Source organism: Impatiens glandulifera, chromosome 1, assembly GCF_907164915.1.
Source record: "Impatiens glandulifera chromosome 1, dImpGla2.1, whole genome shotgun sequence".
NCBI classification, from domain to species: Eukaryota; Viridiplantae; Streptophyta; class Magnoliopsida; order Ericales; family Balsaminaceae; genus Impatiens; species Impatiens glandulifera.
Window position 1 is genome coordinate 67115527 of NC_061862.1, and position 15201 is coordinate 67130727.

Here is a 15201-nt window from a genome sequence, read left to right on the forward strand (position 1 = left end):
GAATCAACAAATCACGATCTTCATCTGTCTTCTCCTCCATAGGCTCAACATTGTCTTTCTCACCATCCTACAAAAAAACAAAAGTCTTTAATTAGACCATACAATAGAAATGCACCAAATGCAAGAAATGCACCAAATGCAAAAAATGCATACCTCAATATTATCATGAATCAACAAATCCTCAATACACACATCGTCATTTTTGTTCTCCTCCACAAACCCATCATTGTCTTTCTCCCCATCCTACAAAAAAAACAAATTTTTTTAATTAGACCATACAATAGAAATGTACCAAATGCAAGAAATGCATACCTCAAATTTATCATCATTCACCTTATCCAAATCTTGCTCATTCACCTCAGAATCTTCCTCATTCTCCTTCTTTTTCTCTGTTAAATCTTCCTCATTAAATCTTCTCATTCTCTGTTCATCCCTAGTGTGGCTGATAATATGCCAAACTTTTGTTGTAGTTGGTTTAACATCTCTTTAATGAGAATTATTTCAGTTCTTATTTCAGTTTTGAATTCATTTAGCTCATTTGTAAGTTCATCCAATCTACGTCTATCCTGGGGAGTTGTTGTTGTTGGAGTTGTGTGAGAGGATTCTTCGTCTTTTCTATTTGTGGCGCTCTCGACAGAATAAGAGCTGATGGTGCTGGTGCTGGGGGTAGGGTTGCGGGTTCTTCTACGCGTGGAAGGTTTGGCTTTGGCAGGAGTAATTTGTTTTTTCTTCCTCATGACAGATTTATGAGGAACTACATCGTCAATGTCTCCAAATTTCCTCTTTCTACAATCAAGATAAAAAAAGACATCATAAACATTACCTCACATATCTTCAAAGTCATTCCCAGTATATAAGATCTTCTCTTCTTCAGAAAATTCCATTTTCTAACAATCTTGCCTTGCAGGGAAGTGTGAAGATCAGAGGCGGTGCTCTTCCTCCTGGATTTGTACTGTATTATCCTTGGGAAGACAGACTCTTGCGTTTGAAGCATCGTTTTAATTGCAAGATTGGGGACAAACGTTTAGATAACCTCATATGTCCACACTTGTAAGGCTAGTGTGAACCCATATACGATATAAGAAACATCGACATCTTTGTCTTTGTTTTTCTTCCCCAAGGCATCCTTCTTCTGCAGATATAGCAACCTGTAGCGATTAAGGTCCTTGGTCAAACCCTTTATGGTTGCTCTAAAGGACACTTTTCCCCATGGAAAATTGAGGAAGGTGTTGATGTCATCGACCATGCTGGGGAGTTTGATATTTATTATCCTCTTCGGGTCAAGGACAAAGAGATAATGGGAAACTAGGTATACCAGTCCCAATTTCCATGCATCTTCCCTATCAGAGCAGGACACAAATTTTGAATGAAGGTCTGTTGTTCTAATAAGTGGATTACTTTTAAATTATTAACAACCAAAGTTGGAGATTCTTCAATCTGATTGAAAATCGTTTCCTCCGCAGGGAATCTCCCAAAATTGAGACATGTGACCAATGCAAACTCCTTCATCCCGAAGCACAACTCTTCTCCATTCACAAGGAACTTCATCTTCATAGAATTTGAGCTGGACTTCCTAAGGAGCATTTGGTGTATAACCGCTCCTGAGAACTGCAGTAACGGGTTCCCTTTGAATAAGAATCTGAATTGGATTTTCTCTACCCTTTCAGTTAGATTCATTGACGCAAACTTGGCGGCAATATTTCCCATATTGGTTTTCCATGATACCCTCCCAGCAAACTCAGGAATTATGGTGGACTCCATCTACAAAACAAGGAACAACATGGGAGTAAGCAAATCGAGAAAATTATAATTAACTAAACTATTGGCAAACTATTTCAAATAAGATCTAAGTTTCCCAGTTTCATACTGCACATCATACTGCAACCAAAATCATGTTAAAACTAGTTGTCTTATTAGTTTTTAATAATCCAAAATCACTAATAGAATTAACCATTGAGAAATGCTTGCAAATTGACAGTTCTAAATACATTAAGCATATGATGTGTCATTTCTTAATATAACAACTCAAGCAACATCAAAGAATACACGAAAATACCATTTTTCACAAGAACATAACAAACAAGAAATTAGTAAACGAGAAATGAATGAATAAACGAGAAATGCATGCATACAGAATAAGAACACTAATATAATACTCGTCATATACCCTAAAAGCATTTACACACATAAACGAAACCAGAACCAAACCCTAAACCTAAATACATCAAATATCCATCAATATAAACGGTATAATATACATCAAAACCTAAACCTAAACCTTAAGCCCTAAACTCACCTGAATATATCGAAGAGACAGTGGAAAGTCGATGATGTCGAAGAGACGGTGGAAAGTCGATGATGTTGGACGAGGAATGATGATGTTGAACGAGGTTGATCGATGATGTTGAACGAAGTCGGAATGGAAAGTCTGCAGTTGTAAAGTATGCAGTTTTGGAAGTAGGGGTGGGAGGGAGAATCAGGGGGGTTTATTTTAAATTATGGCCAAAAAGTTATATATACGACGAAGGACGAGAATCATCATTCACGCGTTTTAGATAAAACGCGTGAGTTGATTAACGCGTTTTAGATGTAAAGCGTGAATGACACTTTTTGTAAATTAAAAAACGAGAAGTGTCATTCACGCGTTTTCATCTAAAACGCGTTAATCAACTCACGCGTTTTAGATGAAACGCGTGAATGACGAATCTCGTCAATGAGTGTAAAATATGGCGCCCGAGGGGTATTTCTGACATTTCGCAAGGCAAAATAGCCCTTTTTGCAACATTAATCGGCGCGGTCCATTTTTGGAATTTAACCTATTATGGGGGCATTTCATCAAATTTCCCTCTGTCCTGTCCATATAATATGAAGGGGTTAAATTATATATATATATATAAAAGTTTAAACTGTCCATATAATATGAAGGGGTTAAATTATATATATATATATATAAAAGTCTTAAACTTATATCTTAAGAATATAAGTATAACACTTTAACAAACATACCTTCATAATCTTAAGAGTAATGATAGGGGAGCGAAACATTTGCATCGAATGGGGCAGCGAAGGACGTGGAGTGCTGAATAGACAAGCTGACTCAGTATATATTTATTTTTCTCTTTATTTTCATTAATAATTTTCTCTCAGTTCTTACTATTTACTTTTTCTCTATATATATCAATTAAGACGCATTCAATAAAAAAAAAATTATTATTAAAAAACACTTAATAATTAATCTCTTTAATTTTTATTATCATAAACATATTTTTTTAAAATTCAATTAATTAATTATATCATCTATTAATTTAATAATATATATTAATAATAATAATAAATTATTAATCATTTTACTCAACTGATTAATTCTCTTTTTTAAACTCTTAATTGTTGAAAAGTTTAAAGGAGGGAAAATATCTAGTGTAAAAACAATATACTCTCCACTAAAAGTATGAGAGTCATCCACCCACAAAGAGAAAACAATATGTTATTGAACAAATTGTGAAGAAATCAATTACAAAGGCTCGAAAAAAGGTTTGATTTATTATGTTTTAGACAATTATTTTTAGTATTAAATTATATTATTTTTATTCTAAATTATATATTATTTCTAATTTGTCTTGTAGATTTGAAATTTTCGATTTCAATATGTTGACGATAGAAGACTAGTGAAAACTACTATTGCGATGAGATGATTAAAGACAATTTATCGATTATATTATGTTGTTTTTCTAAAAGTAGATGTTATAATACATTTTGTATCATGTTTTTTTGGTAAGTTTATTTTATATTTTGGATCATATTTTTTTAGTACTTTAATTAGATTGTGTAATTTATTAATATAAAATAGTAAATTAATCCAATTAAATATTTTTAATTAAATATAACACAATTAATTATTATTCATTCTAATTTAAGTAATTTTTATTATTGAAAATAAATTTTATTTTTTTCAATAAAAAAAAATTATTTTTTTCAATAAAAAAAAAATTATTTTTTTTAATAAAAAAAAATAAATTATTGAGAGAGAGAATTAATTAAAACGTGTATAATAACCGCATATATACAATAATTTAAAAAAAACATATTTATGATAATAAAAATTAAAGAAAATAATTATTAAATGTTTTTTAATAATAATAATTGATATTTTTATTGAATGAGTCTTAATTAATATAGAGAGAAAAGGTAAGTATTGAGAGGAGAGAGAAAATTATTAATGAAAATAAAGAAAAAAAATAAATATATATTGAGTCAGCTTATCTAGTCAGCTTCGCTGCCCCATTCGCTGCAAATGTTTCGCTCCCCTATCATTACTCTAATCTTAAAATAACATTAAATTTATAAACATGTATTAATGTTGAATTTATATAATTTAAATTTTTTGTATTAATGTTTATAATATATATAGAAACACAATTTTCTCAAATCACTAAATTTTTACACCACAACGCACAACCCGTTTTGTTATATACATACACAATTTTCTCAAATTACTGGATCTTCGCACCATAACACACTACCCGTTTTGTTAGAGTAAACGAGTTTACCCGTTTTGTTAGAGTAAACGAGTTTAATTGTTATCTTGTGGGTTGACTCATCCATATAACATCAAACGGTTAAATTAAAAATATAAGATTAAAAATGAGATATATAAGTCTTGAACTTGTAACCTAACAATATAAATATAATACTTTAACCAACTAAATTAATAAGGCTTTACAATTTTGAAATGAGCATTAAGTTTGATAAACATGTGACATTGCATTTATATAATTTTTAAATTTTGTATTAATTTTTATAATCTATTTCTATATGTAGAAACATAGTTTACTCAAATCATTAATGGGTTTTTGCACCATAACGCACGACCCATTTTGTTAGAGTAAGCGGGATGATTAGTTTGTGGTTTGATCCGTTCATAAATTTTAAACGGTTAAATTTCAATAAAAAAAAAGATTAAAAATGAGATATATAATATAAGTCTTAAACTTTAAGAATAAATATAACACTTTAACATACTAAACTAAGCTAATATAATTTTATATTTTTAAATTAACATAAAATTTGTTAAACATGTGAAATTGCATTTATATAATTAAAAATTATATATATATATATATATATATATATATATATATATATATATATATATATATAAAAACACAATTGTCTCAAAGAGTTCTCGTTGTGGTACACACATCTCGTTTTGTTAGAGTAAACGAGCCTAAGTAATTAATTTATAGTTGACTCGTCCATAGAACTTGAAACGGTTAAATTAAAATAAAATAAAATTAAATATAATATATATAAGTTTTCAGCTTTTAATCTAATAATATAAGTAAATTTTTTAATCAATTAAGTTACTAGACCTTTATATTTTAAAACCAACACAAAATTTGATAGATGTGTGTATACATTCAAATTAAACTCATCGATCAAATAAAAAAAATATGAGCAATTAAAATAATTTTCTAAAACTCTAGACTTATCCTGAGAAAAAAGATTAAATAATTATTTTATATTAATATTGTATTCAATAAATTCAAGTTAATTAAATTAAAATAGATATTAAATAATTATTTTAGATAAATAGTTTATTCATTAAGTTCAAAATAATTAAAATAAATAAAATAATAATTATTTAGGGAAAATGTTGTATTCATAATACTAAATTATTTTTAAAAAGATTAAAAATAAAATAAATAACTATTTTGAGAAAGATATTTATCTATTAACTCAAAATAATTAAATTATGAACTTAAATAAATTAAATAATTATTTAAAAAAAAAAGTTGTAGCTATTTAATAAAAAAAATGAAACCCTAAAATACAAAAAAAAATTGACTCGAATAAACGTTCATAATCTTGCATAAACGTTCGTATTCGACTCGAATAAATCGTGTTAAACTCTCAATCGTGTCGTGTTGTGTCGTGTCTCAATCTTATGTGTGTCGTATCGTGTCTTGACCCACTCAAAATATTATGATCCATGGACTCTTTCGTGTCGTGCTATTCTTGTTATGAGTTTATTTGTATTGTTCTAACCCGTGTTTAAATATGTGTTTCACATTATTCCGACTAGTTTTGTAATCGTGTCAATACAACTGTGTCTTGACACACTTATGTTAATCATTTATTTATATATATTAAATTATATTGTTAGTAAAAATTATAAAATATAATTATTAATTTAGAAATTTTAGAAAATTTAAATTAGTTTAATAAGTTAAATTTTATTTAATTTATTTAAAAAATTATTTAATATGTAAAATGTGTAGATATAAATTTAACATATGGTTTTATAAATAATAATTTGAATGTAAAATATTTAAAATGTATTTTAAAACATACTAATAAAATTAGTTAAATTTATTATTTTAAAGTTATTAATTTATTTTAAAAAATTAATATATTAAGTTAGTTAAATTATTATCATATTTTTTTATTTAATGTATTATTAATAATAATAAAATAATTAAAATTTTAAAAATAAATATGTAAATCAATAAAAGTAGTGTGAGAATTATTATGAAGACTCAAATTTTTATTAATATAATTTATTTATTTAATATTTATATTTTATTTTAATATTTAGTATATTTAATTTTAATTATATATATTACATTTATAAAATTAAATAATTTATAAATTAAATGAAAATGTAAATATATTTAGAGAGACGTGATAATTTGATAATGTTAGTGTATAGATAGGTAATTTGAGTAAAAAAATGGGAAAGAAAGTGAAAAATGTGGGTATAAATTATAAATATATATTATTAAAGTTAGAATTATTATCATATATTTATTTTTTAAGGTATTAATAATAATTAAAATTATAAATAATTAAAAAATTAAAAAGTAATTAATAAAATAATATCAAAAGAATTATTAATAGACTTAAATTTTTATTTATATAATTTATTTATTTTATTTTAATTTATATTGTTTAAGTTAATATTTTATTTTAATATTATATTTTAGTATGTTTAATTTTAATTATAAATATTATATTTATGAAATTAAATAATTTATTAATTGAATAAAAATATAATATGTTTAGAGAATGTTAATGTAAATGTAAGTTGCTTAGGTCATGTGACTAATTGTGTTTATATTGTTTTGTGTGTATATTCGTGTTGTGTCTGTGTCGACTCGTAACCGTTTTATGATCGTATAAATTCATAATTGTGTCGTGATCATGTCGTTTCGTATTTGTATCATGTCAACCCAAGACCCGAGTGAGATAATATCGTATCGTGTTGTTACGTACAAATCTCGTGTTGGATCGTGTCGGATCGTATTTATTTAACCCATTGCCCACCTTAATCCACGATGTAACATCCCATTTGATAGTAATGTAATGTTTCTGTTAGGGTCTAGAGGATCATAGGCATTTTTAATAGAGAACGAAAAATATATAACAGGAATTTGTAAAAGAATGATGTGACATATTTGAAGTGAATTAAAAATAGCTAAATTAGCTACTTGATCACTTCACTTCCAAAAATAAATAAATAAATAAATAAATAAATATATATATATATATATATATATATATATATATATATATATATATATATAATAGATAGGAAAGGAAATATTAATGAGACCACCATTTAAAATTAATCAGAATTATATTTCCAATTTGTTTCACAAATCCTAGTACTAAATCCTTAATTAGATTTTATTTTAAAATATATAAAATAAAACCAAATATAATTTATTAATTAAGTTGGGAACATAACATATTATATAAAATCCATCTAAACTAATATATCATTCAAAATTCAAATTATATATATATATATATATATATATATATATATATATATATATATATATATATTTTTTATTTTTTATAATTTGATAGTATTAGTTTGAAATTAAAAAAAGTGAATTATTTGAATGAAAAAGTTAAAAATTAATAATTAAAAAAAGTATATATGAACAGAGAAAGAGCTAGGATTTGAAAGTTACCCGAGCTAAATTATTTTCAAAAATTCTATTCGAGCTATTATAAAGCAAACAATCAAAATAAAACAAGTTTAATGTAGCTATTATACTTTAGTGACGGGAAATTATCAATAACGATGGTACTACCCGGGCTACCGTCCTGATAAGGTTGAACGTGACTCCGCCCTTGTATATAGTATGTATATAAAGAGAGAGTGGATTATGAAAAAAATAATTTGTGCATGAAAACTTTCTTTGCGAATATATTCAAAATTTCTGAAGAATGATTGGGTTCATGTGCTATCTCATATTCTCCTCTCAGTTTCATTTTTCCCTTTATTCCGTCAAAACAGATAAAACAAACTCTAAAATCTAAAATTCACTAATAATATGATAATTTTTTTAATAAATAAATTAAAATAAAAAACAATTTATATCACATTCTTCTGTTAAATCTTTTTTAACAATTATAAAATCAAAAAACTATATATCTCTATATTTTGGGTAATAGCTAATTAATGGTCTAAAATCTAGATGAATATATATATTTTTTAATATTTTGTTTATTATGTGTTACTAAAAAAATATAATTAATTGTTTTAAATAATAAATAAAAATAATGTACAGATATATATAAATTCAAAATTATCATATAATTCTATTTTTGTGTGTAAAAGAGGAAGAATAATAGATAAGCATTTTATTTTGTTGTATTCATCTAACCATGATTACATATTATAACATATATAGATCTATAAATGTATCAAAAATTTCGAGTTTATATTAAATAAATATAGAACAAAAAACTAATCTAAAAAGTCCCAAATCATACTAATCTTATTAGATTGTAGAACTCAAAAAGAAGAAGAAGAAAATCAAGTCTCACAATTGTGTTTACTTTCTGTTTGTGATCAAGAATAAACTGGTTTTTGTCACAAACTTATTTAAATTAATTAAAATATATATTTATTCTAATATTTTTTTTTTATATTATAATGTAATTTTCATAATATAGGTGTTTTATATGAACAATCTTTTAGATAAACTTAATGTGTCATGATAGTACTTGTTATTTATTTTTTAATACTCATATCATGATATACAAAGAAGTACAATATAGAAAAGATAAATTTGTTTAAAATGTAACTTTGAAGATAAATTTGTGTAAAATTTGTTCAATTCATCTCACCGTTACTTACCTATTACCTCGATCTCAATTTATAAATGTACCTAAATTTCGATTTTATATTGAATGTAAGTAAGAATATTTTTATCATTTATACTCAAATAAGATTATTCCAAATAAACCCACATAAATCAAGCCCTTATTTTCAAACTATCTAATTAAAGTGCAAAACTACTAAAAATCAAGGCAAACAACTGTGGTTTTCTCTTTGAGATAGTAGAAAAAACTGTTTTTATAACAATCTTATTTAAACTGGTTAAAAAAGTAAAATTATTCTTTTTCCTTAAATAAGTTTTTTTTAATTATATTGTAATTTTTATTATAAAAAATTCATAATTTAAGAGTATAAAGAATTTTAGATAAACTTTATGTAAAACACTCACCATATAAAAGAAAATAATCCCACATTTAACAAACCTTTGTTTTCAAACTATCTGATCTAGAAAAAACTGATTTTTCTCCCATTTTATTTAAACTGATTAAAAAATTAAAATAATTATTTTCTCTTGCATATTTTTTAAATTATATTGTATTTTTTACTATATAAAATTAATAATCTAAGAGCATTGTCTAAACAATTTTTTTAAATAAGCTTAATATATATTCATGATATTACCCACCATTCTTTAAATACTTAGACAGTGATAATACAACATAGTACAAAAGACAACAAGATTAGAAATTAGTTTAAAAGGTAATTTTCTTAATTAATAAGCAGCAGCAGCAGCAACAACTTCTTCTCAATAATGTTAAACTGGAAGCTTCAAGCAATCATAAACTAAGTCTCTAAAAGGCAGCAACTCTTTTAACACCAATTTAAAACAAACAAACAAACAAAAACATGCACCTGAACTGTAGAAGCAAAGCCATAACCGATATACACATAGCAACTTCCCCACACTTTGCATGCTAAGAAACTCCGGAAGAAAACCCAACAAAATTGGACGAGAGATATTAGTAAGACCGGCCAAGGCCAAGGCCATGTCTAAGAGATTATCGACTTCAGCCTTTTCCGACCCTGATCCTCACAACCGCTCCTCATTCCAGTAATCACCCTTGATTGGTTGCCCACAGACAGATTCTCATGATGATCCTGAATTCATAACAATTGAAATGCAGTTAGAAGAAGTCAGTTATTGATAAAACCCCTAAAAAAAACATTTACATACCTTTGCAGTTTTTGACTGGTTTCCAAGGTCAAGTTGAACAGACATACTAGCCGGTGACAATTCCACCCCAGAAGATCTCAGCCGTTGACTGATCATGTTCAACAACCTAAAACAGATTTAAAAAAACAGTCTTGTCTGAGATACATCCACTTATTAAGATCCATAAGTTTTACCCGAAATTTCATTTGTTCAAAATGTTTCATTTTGTTTGTTGTTCTTGAAACGTGTGAAAATGACTTGTATTTTCACTTTCCTTTCAACATTTTTCTATTTTTTTTTTTAAATTAGAGTATATTCTCTGGAGGAAGCTAGCATGTCAAACCTGAGACCTTTGTATTAAAAATGACACAATGTACGTTCCCCAAAAAAAAATTACCGGAAATGAATACAGGTGCTCACCGTTGAGAGCATGCTTTCGAAAGGTTACTTTCTTCACTTTCAACCAGTTTATTTGCAGCATAATTATCAGTTGCAAAAGCTGTAAACTGAGGAAATTCAAATCCCGAGGAAGAAGGAGCCAGTTTCTCAGTTTCTTGAATATGTATGTCATCATATAAATTATTTGACTGCTGTTGTTGCATTGACTGAAGTTGATGATGATCAGCAGTTTCTTGGTATTCAGCATTCTCACAAAAATCAGACTCCATAGAATCCTGATGAACATTGGAGAAGATAGCAGGAGGTGGTGTAACAACATTATCCTCCTGACCAGAGCCACCATTTCTCACAACATATTGAGATTGATCTATAAAGCTTTCAACAGGTCCACTATGCGTTCTCTGTAGTATTCAAATTAAGTTAAAAAAATCTGAATTAATTCTGTAACATATGAACGAATTAACTAGGTAATATAGTAGGAACATACAAAAGACAACTTTAACCCTTGAAAATTAATCAAACTGTCACCGTAAGATAAAATAGTCTTCTTTAAGTGCTTTTCTAATATTAGTTCCACGTTTTATCAACTTATTTTCAAAACACCTTTAACAACTCTAACTCTGAACTTAAAATTCATTCTAACACTTAGTTTCAGTTTTATCAAACACACCCTAAATTAAAGCAGGTAAGGTTTGCTGACCATAGCAAGGACTATTATAGGAAATCACATGTACAACATTAATTTGAACCTTCTCTATAGAAAAAACTTGTCGGGAAGTGGATATCCACAAAGAAGGAAGTGGACGAGGGGAAAAGGTTAGGGCTAATGTCCTAGGGTTGAATAGCGGTTAGTAGCAGATAGTGGCAGTTACAAACAAAGTAGTATAAATAGATTTGAAGTTAAGAAAATGAATTAGTTGAAAATTCTTGTATTATGTGCTGTGAATTTATAATAACAGGAACCTAGATTTCAAGTGCAGAAATACCTTGTTACAACAACAATTGAATAATAGAATGAGAACGAAGAGAAGATAAGAACTCTTAGCAAGTTAGGAGCAATTCAGAATTAATGGAGGAAGACCCGATCTCTCAGTTCTAAATATATATATATATATATATTCCTTAATTGAAGCTAGTTCGACTCCCTTTCCAACAAGTCATTCTTAGTGGGAATCGAACATCAGATCTTTGCCCAGATCTCTTAGAACAATAGAATAAGAACGAAGAGAAGATAAGAGTTTGGTGGGTTAAATTAATAGAATATATTCAAATTACAATTAACTAAAACCAATTATAAATCTGCACGAGGAATGCAAACAATTCAAAATATAATAAAAGACTACATTGACTATATCTACACTCCCCTGAAGCTAGATGTAATGTTTTCATCATGGAACATAGCTAAGGTTAATTTTGTGAGAAGAGACCCATGAGTTACTGGAATATACCACAGTGGACCACAAAGGACAGCTGGAATTCAAGTTTCACCGTTCTTGTTAAGAAGATTCAAAGGGTCAAGGAGTTAAAACACATTTGAGCTAATAGCTTAGTGACTAGTTTATACTACTTTCATTGGGACGTGCCCGCTTACCGTCGCTGACTTCTGGGAAAAATGGATAAGGCGGGGAACAAACAATAACATCAGTGACGATTGGAAGCCTATACCCCTCATCATTTGGTGGGCAATTTGGAAAGAAATGAATAGAAGAACATTCCAAGAAAAAAGTTTTGAAGTTAAAAGAATCAAAGGCTTTATGCTTCATGTGTTTGCTTCTATTCGTAAAAGGGGATTTTGTTCAGGTTTGAAAATTTTTTGATCTTATTGGCATTTGTCTTCTTTTTCTCCTTTTGTTCTCCCTTCCATCTGTAATTCTTTAAAAGCATCTTGCGTTTCCTTTTTAATGAAAAGTTGAACCTTTTCAAAATAACAAAGTCCTAGCCAGAGTACTTGCTAACAGATTAAAGGAGCTACTACCGCAACTCATCTCTTAAAATTAGTCGGAATTTGTTCAGGGAAGATAAATCACTGATGCCTCACTTATCGCAAAAGAGTGTATCGATTCAATTATTCGGAGAAAATATAATGGGTGCTTCTGTAAACTCGATATTCAAAAGGGCTTTTGATCATGTAAACTGGGATTCATTGCTCTGTATGCTTCAAAGAATAGGGTTTGACTTGAAGTGGAGAAATTGGATAAAGACTTGCATCTCTGAAGCACGATTCTCAATTCTTATACAAAACAAAGTTACCGGCTTTTTTAACAGTTCCTGAGGCCTAAGGCAAGGAGATCTATTATCCCTTTATACCATTGTTAAGAAGGCCTTATTTGCCTGGGCCTAATCTCAGGTCTTAATGCTGGAACAGTTAGACGAAATCAAAGAATCACTCATCTACTTTTCGCATTGCTCTCTGCTAGGTAGCTCAAACCAACATCATTTTTTGAGCCATTGCTCCAAAAAAGAAGCAACAACTTACCCCTGGAAAGAAGTATGGAAAGCAAAAGACGATTCACAGTCGAATCCTTACCCTCGATAGATTGCAGAGGGAAGGGATTCATTTGGAAAATATGTACGATCTTTGCTGCTACAAAGAGAAAACTTTTGATCATATCCTCTTCCACTGCAGGATGGTCAGTGACATTTGGTGCTTCTTCAGAATTTGCTCAACTTTCAGTGTACTATGACCAACATGCTTCCGAGCTTTGGAATCAATGGAACAGGTGGTGCTCACTAAAGACTTTTGGAACTGGTACTACTCATTATGTGGTGGACTTGGAAGGAACAAAATAAAAGATCTTTTCAAGGAAAGCGGTTGAGACTAGAATTAAAGGTTTCCTCCTTCACATGTTCGCCTCCATAAAAAAAGGGACATGTGCATGATGGGAATACTTTGATCTCATTGGAATTTAAACATGGATGTTACCTGTCTTCTGTTTTATGCTGTTTTCTTTTAAATTCTGTTAAATGTAAACGGTGGCTCCTTGGGATCATATTTTTATTACAATGAAAAAGTTGACCTTTTTCAATAAACGAAAAGAAATATAGTGAGAGCCAAAACTAGAGGGGTGACATAGGAGGAAAACCAAGTAGGAAGTAGAAACTGTCACCTTTGATCGGCTGTGTCAGTTGAAAGGTAACAATAGGACCTTTGATGGGCTATGTCAGTTGAAAATCTGTATGCTTCTTAGATCACGAGACATACATTGTTGTCATCCAACAGTAGGTATTATTTTAGGTAGCAATAGTCCATCAAGCAACATGTAAATATATAAAATGTCACCTAGTTAAATACAAATTTCCAACAGTTATAAAGCAGATATGTGACAGATAAATAAACCCTTAACAGTTCAAGTAATTTGGAAGTTAGTGTTAATGGCTGCTACAAACACAGCCTTGGTTGTGAGATAGAGTAGGTTGAATAAGAATTGAATGAACTTAAATAGTTCAGTTTCTCTTCTCATCTAGGCCTTGGGTTGTTCTTGTGAGCCTCTGACATCCCCTATTTTTTTATATTCTCATCTATGGACTATGGTTTACCCAATTCCTCCCTTCTAACTTTAAATTCTATAATCTATCTCATATAACATTGTAAACCAAATTAGTAATTTCCTCGCTTGGCACTTCTGTTGCAGGACAAGTTCTCCATTTATTTTGATTTCGATAACAGAAGAAAAATTCAAGACTAATTCAATCACAAGGACCAAAAATAGCTGCATCAGTGTCTTACCCATGGAATCAACTTTGATGGCTCATGAGACCAACCTTGGTAGGATCCTTCATACATTTGTGTCTTCTCTTGTAAAAACTGAATATACTGAATAACCTGCATAGAACATATTATGCATAACAAAACTTGATCGAGATTGAAACAACACAAGCCATAAAGTGTTCATTAACTACTGCACCTCTAACAAGAAAGAAGCTTTATCTCTCTTCTGATCACTTTGAGGTATAATATCTCTCAAAACCTGAAACCTGTTACAAAAATGATGGATCAAAATTCAAAACACGTTAATCATACAAAGAAGTATAAGAGCAGAAAAAGATAAACGGAATGTGCTTGCCTCTCGTTAATCTTACTCCTCCTACGCTGCTCCGTCTCAGAATGCTTGGACCGAGAAGCATTGCTCTTCTGATCATTACTCCTCCCATCCACTTGAACTGCTAACACAAAATTCTCTAATTGAAAGGGATATGGAGAAGAGAATAAAACGCGTACAAGCTCTAAATACCTCTCTGTGAAGAGCCACTGATAGTCCTCGGAGCGAGAACTTCCTCGTCTTCTTCTTCCTCTTCTCGCTGATTATTCGCATTATTCCTCACCATTTCTTCAGGCCACCGGAAACTGCCGCCGGAAAGTGAATCAGGGCCGGCGGCTGATGATTGGTATAAGTGCGAAACAGCTACTATGTAGACGGGAAACAGAATTATGGGAATTTTCGGTTATTGAAGAAACCGCTTTCGAAGCCCTAGCGCAAAACCAGACCACCTTTGGCAAGAAAATGCTTCTTTT

At 29.1% G+C, this 15201-nt stretch overlaps 1 protein-coding gene across 1 annotated transcript; it reads right to left on the bottom strand.

Moving 5' to 3' along the window:
* Positions 1-9825: 9825 nt before the first annotated feature.
* On the bottom strand, positions 9826-15201 carry LOC124918777 (transcription factor BIM2-like). The gene is made up of 7 exons (XM_047458822.1): positions 14921-15201; positions 14753-14849; positions 14594-14663; positions 14416-14511; positions 10710-11089; positions 10311-10416; positions 9826-10234 (listed from the first exon to the last, which is right to left on the bottom strand). Exons 1-7 carry the CDS (start codon positions 15012-15014, stop codon positions 10127-10129), a joined length of 951 nt encoding a protein of 316 aa, XP_047314778.1. The 5' UTR covers positions 15015-15201; the 3' UTR covers positions 9826-10126.